The sequence below is a fragment of the Cyprinodon variegatus genome, unplaced genomic scaffold (genome assembly GCF_000732505.1).
Source record: "Cyprinodon variegatus isolate N-32 unplaced genomic scaffold, C_variegatus-1.0 Scaffold23, whole genome shotgun sequence".
Classification (NCBI taxonomy): Eukaryota; Metazoa; Chordata; class Actinopteri; order Cyprinodontiformes; family Cyprinodontidae; genus Cyprinodon; species Cyprinodon variegatus.
In genome coordinates, this window is record NW_015150476.1 from 2,144,266 (window position 1) to 2,159,856 (window position 15,591).

Here is a 15,591-nt window from a genome sequence, read left to right on the forward strand (position 1 = left end):
TATATATATATATATATATATATATATATATATATAAAACAAACCAATAGTGTACAAAGTCTCGTTGAAGTACAGACATTTCAACGTTGGTAGAAAAAAAATGACATAAATATGGGGCTAAAAACAAGAACAGATACATAAACAATAAGGCCAATGAATAAACATAGAGCAAGATTTAAAACTAAAGAAAAGTATAAATACTGAGAGTTACTTTTTTTTGGCAGAAACAGATTTAAAATTTTTCAATGAGGAGTAATGCAATTTAAATTGATTAAGAAAAAAAAATCAAAACAAGGAGTAGAACCTCTCCATTTACAGCAATGTATATAATTGAGAAGCAAAACAATATTAACCGTATCTGAAATCTTACTATCAAGGTAATCAACATAATACAACACGTGGGTGATTGTTGTTTCTTGGATGTCCTCAATTATAAGGGACAACCCATTTTTTATGTCTCTCCATGGTTTAAAAGAAAAGGGACAGGAAAAAAAAAAAAAGAAGATGATTAAGGGATTCAATCCGGACGTTCACAAAAAGCACAGCATGTTAAATCCAATTTAAATCTTTTATGCAAAAATTCTGCCACTGGGTAAATTTTGTGCGAGATTTTAATCTGAGTCTCTTTAACCATTGGTGAAACCGGTCATTTAACAAATTTAGCGAATGCCTTCTCAATTAAGGGCACATTAGTTGTTGTCAAAAAACTATCATAATAATCATTAAATAATTGGGATTTGAAGGCAGTCACAAGTATACCATTATTACATCTTTTATCAGTCACAAAATATTCTCCAATTTTCAATTTGGGTAAAGATGGAGTAACATTTGAATGTCTTAAGGTGTTTTGGATGAGATGGAACAGAGCTTCAGGAATAGCTTTGCATACTTTTAAGTATTAATTAAAAGTACAGCACAGATTAAATTTATTAATAAACTCTATGATTTAGGAAAACACTGCGACTGTCCAAGGCAATTACAAATACCATACCTTTTTCATACCAGTCAGTTTTAAAAATAGATTTTCTATTTATTAATGAAGTTCGACTTAGAATAGGACACACAGGATTGAATAAGTCATTATTTTTAATAGGGAAACGTCAGACAGGAGAATGTGACTGTGGGGAAGAGACAGTGGAACATGCTATTTTGAGTTGTAGGAAATATTTGATTCAGAGAAACAAGTTAATTAAGAAACTTGACATTGTTGATTTACTGCAACAGGAAACCGTGTATATAAGGTTATATTTGGGTGTTTGAAACAGATTAAATTGTATAACAGGATAGTTTTCTTTTGCCATGTGGTCTACACTCCTGACCAGTTGGTGGCGGTAATGCTTACCTAACGGTTTTACCAACCGCTATAAAAAAAAATAAACAAGAAGAAGAAGAAGAACGCGGAAGTTTTATAACAGTACACATAGGAGAAGTATGTGTACTGTTTGATATAATTTAAATTTCAATTTATACTCTAAATTTAAGCGTTTAAATTGAACCTACTTGCCACCATGGTGAACCTTGGGCTGACTAAAGTGGACGACGCAATAGCAGCAAAACACCCAGTAAGAATTACTGCTTCTACTTTTCTTTTTGCCTAAAGACCCAGAATCTCTGGAGGACATTTAGCTGTGTAATTAACATTAATTGATTTTAGACTTGTTTAAACGTCAAATACTAGAGCAATAAAGAGGGTTTTCTTTTTTTTTAGGAGGTAGAAGCTGGTTCTTTGATATGGTTGTGTTTGTCTTTCAGGGGTTGCAGAGCTATGCTGCCTGTCAGTCTCACGCCTTTATGAAGGGAACTGGGAGCTTTGTGTTGGGTAATGCTTTTATCACCTCAGAAATGCCTTATTTAGATTGCAAGTGGTTTTAATTAACATTTTCGTGTTTTATGCTATAGAGCCCTGTCCTTTCTTTTGACCTTTCTTGTTCTTTGACTTTGAATCCTATATAATTACATGGTAATGGTGTTACAGATGCCAAATGCAGTATCTTTGTTTTCACATGAATGCAACATTGTTAGTGAAATTTCATTAAGAAGCATTTTAAACCAAATGATGGAGCTTTAATCTCTGAATTAATAATTTACTAACTCTGGGACTTAATTCAGTCTCCTTTTTTCTTTTTCTTTTTAACAGATCTTTATTACGTTTTTCAACTTATACAGGCAACAAAATCCCCAAACAGTGAAAGACAGGAAAGATAAAAAATAAATAAAGATAAGTAAGTCCATAAATAAAACTAAATCAGGAAAATCTGTAACAATATATTAAAAAATAATATTATAGAGTACAGATAGTACAGAAAGAAAAAAACAAAACAAAATAACACAAAAACATGTAACAACATTAAAGCTCAGATTAGTTAATCAATTAAAAGGATACATAAGCAGATATTCAGGCATTACAGTGTCACTATAATAATTGGTTAAATACACACTCAAGTATGGTGTTCTCCAGGAATCTCAGACCAGATAAGTCCATAGAGTCCTTTCTGTATACTCCGTGCACTCTCTATGCCAATGTAATCTAAGAATGGATCCCATGTTTTGTGAAATAACAGAGGTTTGTCCTTAAGCCAGTGGGTCATTGCCTCCAAGGGAATTAGTTGTCAAAGCATAAGAGGTTTGTCAGAGATCCATTGAAGAAGAACACACCGTCTAGCAGTCTCAGCATATAAGAATATAAGTTCAATGCAGGATGTAAACCAAGGATACAAGACAGTGGGGTTAGGTTCAGATCCTTACCAAATATGTCAGATATTTCTTTACAGACCTTTATCCAGAATTTTTTAATGAGGGCGCAGTCAAAGATGCAATGGTAGTATGTTCCCGCTGAAATCTTGCATTTATTACAGTATTTTGAAAGTGTGGGGTTAAATTTGTTCCTTAATATTGGTGTAATCTGCAGCCTATGGGTGATTTTAAATTGTTGTTCATTAATTTTGTTGGTGGACAAGCAGCCGGGAGAGCTAAGCCATACATCACCCCACCTACCATCTGGGATTGATGTCCCCAAATCAGCCTCCCAGGTGCAATTTAAGATGACTGGTGCCCTCAGCTGGGGGGAACAGAGCACCATATAACCTGGTTATTAGTTTTCGGGGCTCAGGGTCTTGTAGCACTTCTTCTATAGAAGAGTGAGAGAACCCACCAGGACATAACCTTGCTTTTGAAGATATGAAAATACGTACCTGCAAATACCTAAATAAATGTCTGGAGGGGATGTCATCTTGATCGGTTAGCTGGTTAAAGGATTTGACTGTTCCATCCATTCAGTCTCCTTAAAGGATGTGCCTTTTGCTGCTCTCAGATGTTAAACCAGGCCGATTTAAATTTAGAGGTGAAACATTTGGATTTGCGTTTTAAGCCGAAGTTATAATGTACACATTAGAGCTGAAAGAATTAATAATGATTAATCGATTTTAAATAATTGTCCACTAATTTAGTAATTCGTTAATCGTTAACTGGAGTGTAGAGGCTCTTAAATGTGCAGACACTTTAGCTGACAGAGAAACCCTCCTTGAGCAGCAATTATACCAAATTGTAAAAAAAAAAAATAAAATGTGTAAAAATTTTGCTGGTAGAGATTCTCAGTCATCCAGGTTATAGTCAGTCCAAAAAAAGTTACAAGACAATCCACTGGACTTTGTTTCCAAGTTTAAAGAGTTTGCTTCCCATCCAGGAAGCTTTTTCAAATCAAATGTCAGAAATAGTGTTGAGTTTGAGGCCTTATAGAGTGGACCAAAAATAAATCCTTGTTTTGGCTTAGAAAACATGCAAATTGAACCAGATGGATGGGTCCACCCTTTAGGAACAGGGGTCGTTCGGGATCTTTGTTAGCCCACAATACCTGCCACCTGTCAACGTCTCTGGCATAGACGGGTATCTAACATAGACAGGTCTCTAATGACCCCCTCCTTTTGGAGAAATTGTTCCTGTTCAATTTGCATGGTTTCTAAGCCAAAACAAGACTTTGTTTTTCGTCCACTCTATAAAGCCTCGAACTCCTGATATTTTGAATTGAAATAGGTTCATGGGTGGAAAGCTAAACATCTTCAAACTTGGAAACAAAGTCAGTGGATTTTTTTTAAATAACATTTTTGTAAATGTAAACATTTTGCATTTAAGATTAAATCTTTCTCATCTGTCAGTATGCTCTATCCAGCAATCCTCAAGTGGATAAGATTCATTTTATCTTGGTTTAATTTCACAAAAAGCCTTCTTTTCAAAAGGAACCTTTTGCTATCCGATTATTGATTCATCAAAAAAATAATCGACAGATTAATTGATTAACAAAATAATTGTTAGTTGCAGCCCTAGCGCATATCAAATGTACAGATTTTATATATTTATTTTGGGAAACTGCCTGTTTTACTGGTAGAATTCCTTCTTATATTTTGTCCTTTCTACAGTTCTAAAAGTAAGACTTGTCAATTTTTGAAAGAATTAGAAAAGCAACAAGAAATATACATTCAAAATTGAATAACCCTTTGAGTTTTCAATATTTTACTTATTATTCCCTTCTTGCTTGTCCGACTTCTCTAAATGCTGTTGCAGGTGCTGCAGGTTTCTTTGCCGTCCAGAAGGCTCTACAGAAGAAGCTCCCTTATCCCCTTCAGTGGAATCTGCTTATTTCAATAGGTGACCACTATGAGAATTAGATTTTCTAATTCCAGGTGGATAACAAACATCTTGACTCTTTTAAATCTTATTTTAAACCCTGTTTCTGTTTTATTTCAGTGGCGTCCTCGTTTTGTAGTTATGCAGTGACTCGCTGGGAAACACAGAAATGCTCAGACCTGTGGCTGCTTCTTGAGACAGGGAAAGTCCCGGACAGATCACCTCCGAGACCAACCAGTACGAATAATGTGTTTTGTGCTTGTGGCAGTTGTTGATCGCTGTTTATATTGTCTAAATTTAGATGAAACTGTATTTTTACGGAAGTTATGTTCATATGTTCTAATAGATAAAGCCTACTGAGATGTGTCCTTAATGTGGACTTTTCTTTTGTCCTACAGTTTCTCATCCAGAGGAATCTAAAGCAGCTGAGAAGACAAAATATGGCGATGTAATGGAATAAACCTAGTCCTTCATCTATGCTACCTGTTTTTCAGAAAATATGCAGAGATCAGTGCAAAAACCTGCACTTTGTATTTATTTTACATGGTTTCCGTCTTTCTTTCTCATGTGCTTTAAGAAATAAATTGTATTGTTTGGTTTGAGACTTTATTGGGCTTTTGAATTTTATAAAAGAGTTAAAGTGGATTAGAAAAGAACTAGATGCACTAAACAGCAGGTCAGGAATTAATTTGGGTCTGTAGTAGAAATCTGGTGTTAAGCCTGTTGATCTGGTATTATATTGTGTGGACATGTTTGTTTGTCATGCAACAGAATGTGATCCACCAGCAGCCACTGTGGGACGCATCCAGCAGTATGTTGGTGCTCCTGTTTTCTCGGAGGATTTAAACCAGCTACTGATCAGATTTAGCTTTTAAGGACATGAACGTCCAGTAAAAGCTGAAATCCAACAGTTTCTTCTGATGCTATCAGCTGCAACAAACAAACAAAAAACGGTATAGCTGTCAATTCAGAAAAGGTTAAATAAACTGTGTGTCTCAAGAAAACTGTAATTTATTAATTAATACAAAAAAGTTGGCTTAACAAATATCAGCAATACCTCCTTAGAAGTTGACTTTTTGAAATGTACCTTTTACTAGTTCAAAAACAAGAATCATCAGGATACATATTCTAGTTTTTAGAGTGAAAAGCACAAACAGGATCGCAGAGGAGATGCAAAACATTGAGGCAGAAAAAAACTCGAATGATTCAAACAAGGAATTTACTTTAGAGATATTTTCAGGTCAGAATGAAGATCAAAGGAAACTTTTACCCATATGAAGCTTTGGAAAACATATTGCCATATATGGATGTGATTAGATTAAAAAAATAAAATATGTCAACCTAAAACCTAGTGACGTAATATGGTGAGTCAACCTGCTCTAATCCTTGTTAAATAAATACACCCACACTCCAGTGTTTCCAATTGTAAAAATGAAGGAAAAATTGAGCAAGTCACTGTTGAAGGTGGTGGAGCTAAAGTAGTTTAAATACCTTCCAGAATGAATGTTATTTAACCTGTAGGATTTTGATATTCATCATGTCAAAATAAGGTTGAAAAAAACCAGATATGATCTTTTTAAAGCAGAATAATTTGTTCAGTGCCGGAATTATAGTCTAACAAGAAGGGAAAAAGTATAAGCAGGGGAATAAAATCTGTGTTTTAAAAACATTGCATAGAGAGCATTATTCAGCTTTTTGATATTTATGTCTAGACTGATTAAAATCTAAATATCAACTCAAGGAAAAAGATAAACTTAAGCTTATCGAAAGGATTTTAATTTATATCAATGTAAAACAGAAAATATTCTTTTGAAAACAAAATCTGCACTAATAAAATCTATTACACAGAAAAAAAAAATCTGTAGGATATTTTTCTGTTTAACATTTGAAAGTTTTCGTGGAATGATTATATTGTGTCTAGAGACCAAACAGTTCTCAATAAGACAAATAAATCATTGCAATTGTAGTTTATTTGACCGTTTCTGCAGGAAGATAAGTAATCTTTTAAAATACAGAGGTGTAATGCAGAGTAACGGTTATCTTCTCAATTTCTTTGGACACATAAATGATAAACAACTTTTTGAAAAAGGTGATGTGGCTGTCACAAACTTATTATCACCTTCATCCCTAAAATTGTTACAGATAATGTGATGCAGCTGCCCTGGAAGGGTCCAGAAACCGATTCAAACCAAAGGCTAGCTTTCCTCATAGATCCTCCCATAATCAACTTCTGGAAATAAAGACTTCACAACATGCTGTGCTAAACAAAATAGGCTTCCAACATACTTCAAATCTCCAGTGAATGCAAACCATAGCTACTGTGAAGAAACAATATGGAGTGGAAAGTAATGAAAAACGAAATGAAATTTTCTGAATACAGAGGGAATCTAAAAATGAAAGGTTTTAGCAACAAGTTATTGTTCTATTTTTTCCCACACATCTTTTTCCCAGCTTGAATCCACCCCCACTTCCTATTCCTTGCAAAAATGCTGATATTGCTCTGGAAGATTTTTAAGCCTCCTAACAAAGACTCAGTGTCACAAATGCTCTGATACAGCCATATAAAGGCAGAGAAACGGACAGCAAACTGCCAAGAAGAGATGATGGAGTAAAGCTGCGAAACAATACAGAGGATCAGCTTGCATAATCTAAGGAATGGACAGATGGAGGGGTCTTTGGAATGCTTGGCAAGCTGGAGTCCTTTTTGCATTGGCAATAACAAGGCATAAAGAAAAAGGGTAGCAAGCAGTCTGAAAATTAGTTAAACTATCACACTCATTGGAACTTTTAAAACACATATGTAAGCATTCAAAATGTAGTCAGACAAGAAAATTAACAGAAAAGAGGTTTGCATTATTCAATGCTTATGCAATCCTTTTGTGACAACGTGACAGTGAGTTTAGGATTAATCACCAGTACAGTTTTTACAGATGACGACAGGAGGCGAGTTCAAGCCCAGGCAGGTCAGGCAGGACGTCTGTGCAGAAGCCTAATTTCTTTGTTTGGTTCATAGAAGCTTGATGGCAGCTGACTGCAGCGATCTTGCAGACTGAGTCTAATAACTATTTGCGATTTGCAATCAGGCTGACCGCTCAAAGTGGAAACATTTCATATAATGATTTCCTTTTATTGCTGACAATAGCAAACAAGAACTGATAGTATTTTGTGATAAAAGCCTTTTTAACATGAACCATGATACATACAGCAAATTTCCTTCCATATTATAAATGGGTTTACATCAACTCAGCTAAACACATCTGGGTCTAGATGTATTATAAAAAAAACAATGAAAATTTCATGATAATAGTATTTCCATTTTTGTTTTCGTTTTTTTCTAACAGTAAGCTGTAAAGCGTTAACTATACTTTTAATTGATTACTAAGATTTGTACAGTTTTTCAGTGATCATATTACAAGTCAGTCAGTTGGAGGAAGATAATCCTAAAATAAATAAACGGTGAAAATGAATGTTTTAAGGGGAAAGCATTGAATATTTTTTTTTTTGTTTATCTCAAAATACAATTAAAGATAATCCTGGCCTCTTGGTATCTCTTGAAGGTCTTTAGTTTAAAGATTCTGTGCTTTTTTCTTTAACTCTCATCTGTAAATACAAATATGATTTTACAAGACGTGATAACCTCTGTTTGAAAAAACAATTTCAGATTTTTGTTTGAAGGATATCCAGACACGAAAGAAGAACATTGTTTTGTTTCTCATTTATTGTCAGAACATAGTAGATCAGAAAAAACAAACAAACAATATCAGTAAGAAAACTGAAAAAAACTCCCTATAATCAAATTAATTTAATTCCAGGAGGTTACATATTCAGTTTGATCACTTGAAACATTAATATCTAAGGCTCTCAATGATGAACAGGACGGATCATAAAAGCAATATACTTCAGGGAGTAGTTATCGCCTTTAAATGTGGACCACTCCACTCCAACTCCGTGGAGTGTATCATCAAATCCCCAACGATACACCCCATTTGGGTTTGACTTATGACACTTTTTATACCACCAAGCCCCCAGGAATAATCTGGGACAGCTGACGTCATTACAGTCCTGGCGGTTGTCGAAGGTGGAGAATTTCTGTCCGCTGTTATAACTCAGGGAGTCTCCTGCAAAAAGATTTCAGAACAGAAACATAATTAATTAAATCACAGGGTAAAAATATCTCCAGAATTAAAACTAAACTACAATTTTAAGTGCATTTTAAGTGCAGCTAAACTTCAGGGGTTAATTTTAAACAAGAATTAATTAATTTAGTCGGATAATTCTGTCCTTATTCTGTGTCAGCCTTGGTAACTCCATTTCCTCCTCTGCTCCTCTCTCATGTGGGGTTCCCCAGGGCTCAGTCCTGGGTCCTATCTTGTTCTCTCTCCATTACTATACAGATGACTGTCAAATTTATGTCGCTCCTTAAAAAACAAGATGCCCACTCTACCACTACCTTAATCAAGTGTCTTGATGACATAAAGGCATGGATGTCTCTGAACTTTTGCTCTGGGCTCTTTGGCCAGGTGGTAAAAGTGGATGCAGATTTGTAGATGGACAGCCAGATCAGGGAAGTTGTTAAATCAAGTTTTTATCATTTGAGATAGCTAGCCAAAATAAGCCAATTCTTTCAAGGCAACAGTTTGAAATTGTAGCCCACACCTTTGTTACCACTCGGCTGGATTATTGCAATGCCCTCTATGTGGGGGTTAGTGCCTCCTCCATCTCCCATCTACAGATGGTTCAAAATGCTGCAGCCTGCCTTTTAACTGGTACATGCAAGTAGGAGCACATCTCCTCCATTTTACCCCATGCATTTTGGAATTCATTTTAAAAGTATTTTATTTGCTTTTAAATCCCTGAATGGGCATAACACACCGTACTTCTCAGAGCTTCCACATCCTTATAGACCTACTTGCTCTCTCAAGTGGAAGCTCAGACTTTTATGCTGTTGCAGCTTCAAAGCTCTGGAATGACCTTCCTCAGCACATCGGACAGGCCTCTTCTCTGACTATTTTTAAATCTCTTGTCAAAACCCACCTTTTCACATAAGCTTTAACACCTCGCAAGACAGTGGGCTTTGTTTTATTTTATTTTATTTTTTACTTTTTTATCATTTATTCCTTCTATCTTTTACCCAACTTTATTGATTTGATTGTGTGAATGTTATTTTTAGTATTAGCTGTTTTGTTTTCTATCTGTACTGTTTCATGTTTCAATCATTTATTTATTTATTCTGCACAGCACTTTGGTCAGCTGGTGTTTTTTTAAGTGCTCCACAAATAAAATTGGATTGGATTATGCTGTCTCTCTTTCATAAACTTGTTGAAACTGAGCAACAGAGGAGCAGAGTTCAGTTTCAGAGCTTAGCATAGCGTCAGGCTTGTTAAGATTAATTTTAATGCTCTTATAAATAATTAGAATTATGTTACGGGTCTCAAGCACGATGACCACAGTAACAAAGAGAATCTGTAAAATTACTTTAAAGTATTTACATTACCTTGAGAAAGTCAGTGAAATGTATTTCTCTTTGTTTATCCTAAAGTTGCGTTGCTCCCCCTGGTACCCACCTGCTTCTCCATCAGAGAATCCAGACACATGCAGAGGGTAACCCAAAGACTCCGGACCAACACTGAACAAGCAGTAACGTGCATAAGCTTGATGTCCTTCAAAATCCTCCATGACTACCACCAGCTCAAACTTCCTTCTGTGACATAAGTGGAAGAGGTTCTCCAGACCTAGAATCAGAAAAAGATAAAGCAATGTCTCAGAGGCTCAATTTCTAGCTCTTTGTAATCTGTCTGAGAGTTGATTTTAGCTTCATATCTCACCCAGCCAGTACTCTCCCGCCGCGTTCCCAAAACCCGACTTGTAATACATCCAGGGCCTGTAGAAGTTCACTGAGCCATCCATCCTTCTTTGGAACACCTGGGTGAATAAAGCAGGAATCAGATGTTTAAAAGAGAATGATTGTTGGTAGCACAGTCATTCTCTGATAGCAGAGCAGTCAGTCTAAACTCCAAGTGATAGGTTCGGACACTCACTGTCCATCCTCCTCCAAAAGATTTCATGTCACAGTAGACCTGCAGAGACACAAGCAACAGGTCAGACATGCTGCTCTGATGACCCTCCTGTTTGCTGCAGACAAACTGATGCTGTTTGCTCTCTGCTGACCTCCATCAGACAGAAGTCTTTACTTTCGACCCGTTTCACACCACCTGCTTATGTGTGGTTCACCTCAACACCAGATATTTTATCAGTGTCTATTAAATATAACAAAACATATAGAGTTGTTTATCCTGTCTTTGTTCATTGTGCCTTAAGCTGACAATTACAATTTAATATAATATATTGAAAATTTGGTTGAATCTTTTGTTTCCTATGTCTTCGGCATCATCATCATTAATAAGCTGTACAGATTTTACTCTAAGAATTTTTCCATAATTAAATAATAACCCTGAGATTATAGTCCCTAAAACTACAAGGTTAAGATGCAAGATCTATTCATAACAGGCTTGTTTACTCCCCAAGGTTTTCTGGTTTTATATAAAAACCCAAGCAAAGCTAAAAAAACGTCTTCTTTTTCACATGAGGAGAAGATGTCTACACAGTGTTGCTAAAATAAATCAAATAAAAGCGAAATTAGATTTTAGGGAACTGATTGCCCTTTCTTAGAATACCTGGACACAAGACGTGGGTCCACAGGGACAGATGAAGTAAACTCCACTGGATAGCTCACGGTTCTGTTTAAAGATATCACTGCAGTCCATAGGAAAGAGATAAGCTGTGCAGCTGTTCAGCTGAGGGACCAGGAGGAGAAGAGCGGACAACAACTGCAGCAGAGGAAGAGATTACATCTTAGTTTCACAGTTTTTACTCAAGATTTCTTTCTGAAAACCAGAGAAGGAACCTAAAAGAGTTACATTTCAGAAAGGATGCCCCATGTATCTGTAGAATGCTTAAGATAAGCTTACTGAAACTCTTAGGATCAAAACTGCTGAAGATTCAGACTTTACAATCCTGTCCTTACCTTCATGATGAAAGTTGTGCTGCAGGGATGCAATCTGTGATGTCTGTCAGCTGGAGGTCTTAAGAGATCTTCTGTTGGGATCTGATCACAGTTTCATGCTTTTATACCCCAACACCCTGAGAGGCTGCAGCTGCAGTTTCACCTCGATAACACTTTTGACTGAATAAGTAAAAAAAAAAAAAAAAAAAGTCTGCCGTTGAGAAAATCAAACTGATTGTAATTGCAGTCCAACCGCATGCACACAGACTGTTTGTACTTAAGGGCCTTTGTGGTGAATGGGAAATCCTCACCGAAATGTTATCTTATCAAAGAAAAATGCAAGCTGAGAGCAAGAAGATTAAAGCTGTGCATCAGTAAAATATAAGTCGACTGTCTACTGCTGAACAATCAAATGCTCTGCAATTGGTTAGCAAACAGGTGAGCGGAAAAAAAAAAATGTCTCCCTGGCAGAAATTAACAGCAACTGTTTTTTAAAGCAAAAAAAGCTGGTGTTTCTGTAACCATCAAATAGGGATTATTCATATCATAGGTTTAAATAGTTAATTTACTGAAAGATCAACAGCAATATATGCATATCCTTAAAGAGAACATCTACACCAATGGTAAATGGTGAAACCGTTAACCGATTATTTATCATTTAAATATCTACAATTACATGGTTCACTGAATAATTATTATACAGAGGGAATATTTTAGATATAAAAAATAAATAGGAGGAATTACTTGATAGTTATTTTAGACTGTACAGGCATAACAGTTATACTGTTATATATTTGGGAACTAAATATTATGGATTTTAGTTCTGATATATATTTGTTTTATTATACTATATGTTTCACCACATTACTATAGTCGTTATAGCTTATATTTTAATTATTATCTTTATTATATGTTGTTCATTTCATTTTACCAAACATTGCTTATATATTTAAAAAAATATTTAATTCAATGATTAATTAATGAATTATTCTTTTATTCATTCTAAAGCCAACCTATAGGCAGTGAATTTGCGCAAACTATCCGTTCACTGGAAAAACGATCAAGAATTAAGTAAACATTTTCTTAAATAAAGTGTAATTACCCTTAATTTGAGCAGGTAAATGATATAGTTTGTCAATGGAATGAGTATTTTTATTCTTAAACTAATATAATTAGATTATATGCACTTGAAATTAGACAATGCAATTGTGTTTTCTTATTTTAAGTGTAAATTGTCTTTTTCCATTGGCAAAATTTCTCTTTTACCTCCCCAATCCAAGAACAAATACACTTATTTAAAAAAAAAAAAAAGACTTATCTAGATTTAGATTTTTTCCAGTGTTATGATCACATTATTTTGGAATGAACACCAAATGTTTCACCGCTGCTTTAAACCAATAAAACTAAGGGTGTTATAAGGACAAAATGAACTACTCCTGTCTTTTTCCTTTCTCACACCCCAGCTGTCTTTTGTTGAAGAATATAAGCATTGCTGATAAAGCTGCAGCCAATTTTTCTAAAAATGTGGGAATTTAGTTCTTTAAATGTTTCTAAAATCAGCTTAACGTTTGAGCTGTGAAAACCAGAGGCAGTTTCTAAATGCAGTGCTTAGTAATCTGATTATTTTCATTAGCACAGAAACTAAGTAGCAGTGGGTATTGTGAAATCAACCAATGTAATCTTTAGCACACATTCTGTAGAGTGGCAACTTCTCATTTTAGACCAGGGCTGATGAGAAACCTCCTATATTTCAAGTTGGGCTTTAAGTAAAGTTTAGGATAGTTTGTTTTTTAACTTGGAAGTTCCAAGCATAAAAGGAAAGCAACATTACACACATATATTTAAAATTAATGTAAATACCCTGATAGTCATATGTTTCTTATGCTATAACAATTAAAGAAAAAAATTAAACAGTCAAACAGGGACAAAGTGAGAGTAATCAAGTCTTTGATACGATAGGCTAGAGATGGTAGAAAAAGAAAAGAGGTACACACTGTAAAAAGGAGGTGTATGTGAAAAACCTAAATTGTTTTACATACATTAGTGGAACGGTATCCTCTTTGAGTTTGAGAAATTCGTTAGAATATTTAGAGGTTCACTTTCTGATGTATCACATTAATCCATTCTTTCAACATAAACTGGCTTCTTTTAATTCATGAGACCAGATAATTTGATTATTTCAAACTCTACTTTGTGTTCTAAAAACATTCATATTGAATAATATACCGTATTAAGCCAGAGACATCTCAGCTGTACTGCTAGTGTGATTTTAAGGCTCTTATATGTAGACAAGATGCTATTAGTATTAAATAGATGGGCTATGTTGTATCCATACATATTATAGTTAAAGGAAATCTTGGGTGGTTGTAGACAGGGGCCAAGAAGGTCCAGGGCCCCTGGAGAACTGGTCCCCTGTACTGAAAACATACATTTCAAAGCAGGCTTGGAATGGGAACGATTTTCGGCCCTGGCATTTTTCCAACTACACCGTCCCACTTATGGAAACGTGTGCGTCTCAAACGTGAAACACAATACAAATACACATTGTGGATTAACCCATCTATCTTCAAGCATCACATGCCAACCATCACCAAGACTTCTATAGTGCAGTTCTACAGTGTATGCTGCTGCGTAACGTCCACACTTGCATCCTAAACTGCCAGTTTGGGAAACATCCCAACCTGGCAACAATGCATGTAAGACGGGAAACGTTAGCCTTTAGATGCAAAACCCCATCATGCACCGCAACATATTTTTGGAAAATATTCAAACATAAATTTGCTAAATATAAGAGGAACATCATAGTTTTGTTTAAAGAAAGCATTTTAGCTTTATCATAATTTAGTTTGTTGCAAGGATTTTACAGTTTGAAGAAATAGAAAATGACACCATATGCCAACCGTTACAAGGATGTGCATGACAAGTAAGGGCTATATATACTGCATGCATCATGTAGGTAGTTAACATTGTATTACTTCTGAACCTCCTTGAGTTATTTATTGTCACAGGTAGGAGCTTTAGCTTTAGAGTAAGTGTTTGGGCCTCCAGTCCTTGCACACCCACCAGGCAAATGCCTGGTACCACAGAGTACCAGTCCAAGCCTGCTACAAACTGTAAAAAATAATTAAGTACACTTATCTTGACATAACTATATTTCCCTTGATTTGCAGGTACGTTCGGGGTCACAGTTGTTATCTATTAGATCAGGACTCTGCAACCTTGGCTTTGTGGCACACATAGAGGAGGCTTTTTGCAAAGTTTTAAAAAGACTTGCCCTCTCCACTTTAAAAAAAATAAATGACACGGGCACATGCACAACCCTGTACCCGCTGCCTAGAGGGAACGCCTATTAAATGTGTGCGAGAGCATGCACGAGCCCATTTCTCCTCGTGCACGCTCTGTTTAGAAGTTGCTGTTTGCATCGCTCATACAAGCTTACTTTCCAAAAGAAGATTTGCAATTTTTCATTTTGTCAGACTCACCACCAGTAAGTGAAAATGGGGTTGAGCATGTAGGACAGCCTTAACATATAGTTAGAATGATTGACAATTAGGAGGACCACTTATTTCGATGACCCACCCAGAAAAAGAACATCATTGATATAATGATGTGCTCTAGCCATGTTTTTCTATTCTATCTATCTATCTATCTATCTATCTATCTATCTATCTATCTATCTATCTATCTATCTATCTATCTATCTATCTATCTATCTNTATCTATCTATCTATCTATCTATCTATCTATCTATCTATCTATCTATCTATCTATCTATCTATCTATCTATCTATCTATCTATCTATCATCATCATCATCATCATCATCATCATCATCATTTTTTTTTACGATTTAATACAAATATACCAGTTGTTCTGCCATGCATTTTCTTAAGGAAATTGTACAAATAAAAACAAATCTGAGTTATTAGTTTTGTTGTTTTTGATAAAATGCATCCAACATTATTATTA

General features: G+C 35.3%; 2 protein-coding genes across 2 annotated transcripts; one reads left to right on the forward strand and one right to left on the reverse strand.

Moving 5' to 3' along the window:
- Window positions 1–1,390: 1,390 nt before the first annotated feature.
- Window positions 1,391–5,561, forward strand: tmem141 (transmembrane protein 141). Its single transcript, XM_015392019.1, has 5 exons — window positions 1,391–1,562; window positions 1,753–1,819; window positions 4,558–4,641; window positions 4,741–4,857; window positions 5,019–5,561. The coding sequence occupies exons 1-5, from the start codon at window positions 1,509–1,511 to the stop codon at window positions 5,078–5,080; spliced, it is 384 nt and encodes a 127-aa protein (XP_015247505.1). The 5' UTR covers window positions 1,391–1,508; the 3' UTR covers window positions 5,081–5,561.
- A 2,876-nt stretch (window positions 5,562–8,437) lies between these two features.
- LOC107095788 (microfibril-associated glycoprotein 4-like) lies at window positions 8,438–11,760 on the reverse strand. The gene is made up of 6 exons (XM_015392088.1): window positions 11,645–11,760; window positions 11,295–11,447; window positions 10,659–10,697; window positions 10,446–10,542; window positions 10,185–10,352; window positions 8,438–8,738 (listed from the first exon to the last, which is right to left on the reverse strand). Exons 1-6 carry the CDS (start codon window positions 11,648–11,650, stop codon window positions 8,482–8,484), a joined length of 720 nt encoding a protein of 239 aa, XP_015247574.1. The 5' UTR covers window positions 11,651–11,760; the 3' UTR covers window positions 8,438–8,481.
- Between the last annotated feature and the right edge of the window lie 3,831 nt (window positions 11,761–15,591).

Bases quoted from the DNA above. Each gene is read 5' to 3' on its own strand.
- LOC107095788 (XM_015392088.1), bottom strand. The intron at 10,698-11,294 runs GTATTCTAAGAA...GTGTCTCTGCAG, and splicing joins GACCCACGTCTTGTGTCCAG to GTCTACTGTGACATGAAATC. The intron at 8,739-10,184 runs GTGGGTACCAGG...ATCTTTTTGCAG, and splicing joins ATTCTCTGATGGAGAAGCAG to GAGACTCCCTGAGTTATAAC.
- tmem141 (XM_015392019.1), top strand. From the start codon at position 1,509: ATGGTGAACCTTGGGCTGACTAAAGTGGACGACGCAATAGCAGCAAAA. The intron at 1,820-4,557 runs GTAATGCTTTTA...ATGCTGTTGCAG, and splicing joins AACTGGGAGCTTTGTGTTGG to GTGCTGCAGGTTTCTTTGCC. The intron at 4,858-5,018 runs GTACGAATAATG...TTTGTCCTACAG, and splicing joins ATCACCTCCGAGACCAACCA to TTTCTCATCCAGAGGAATCT.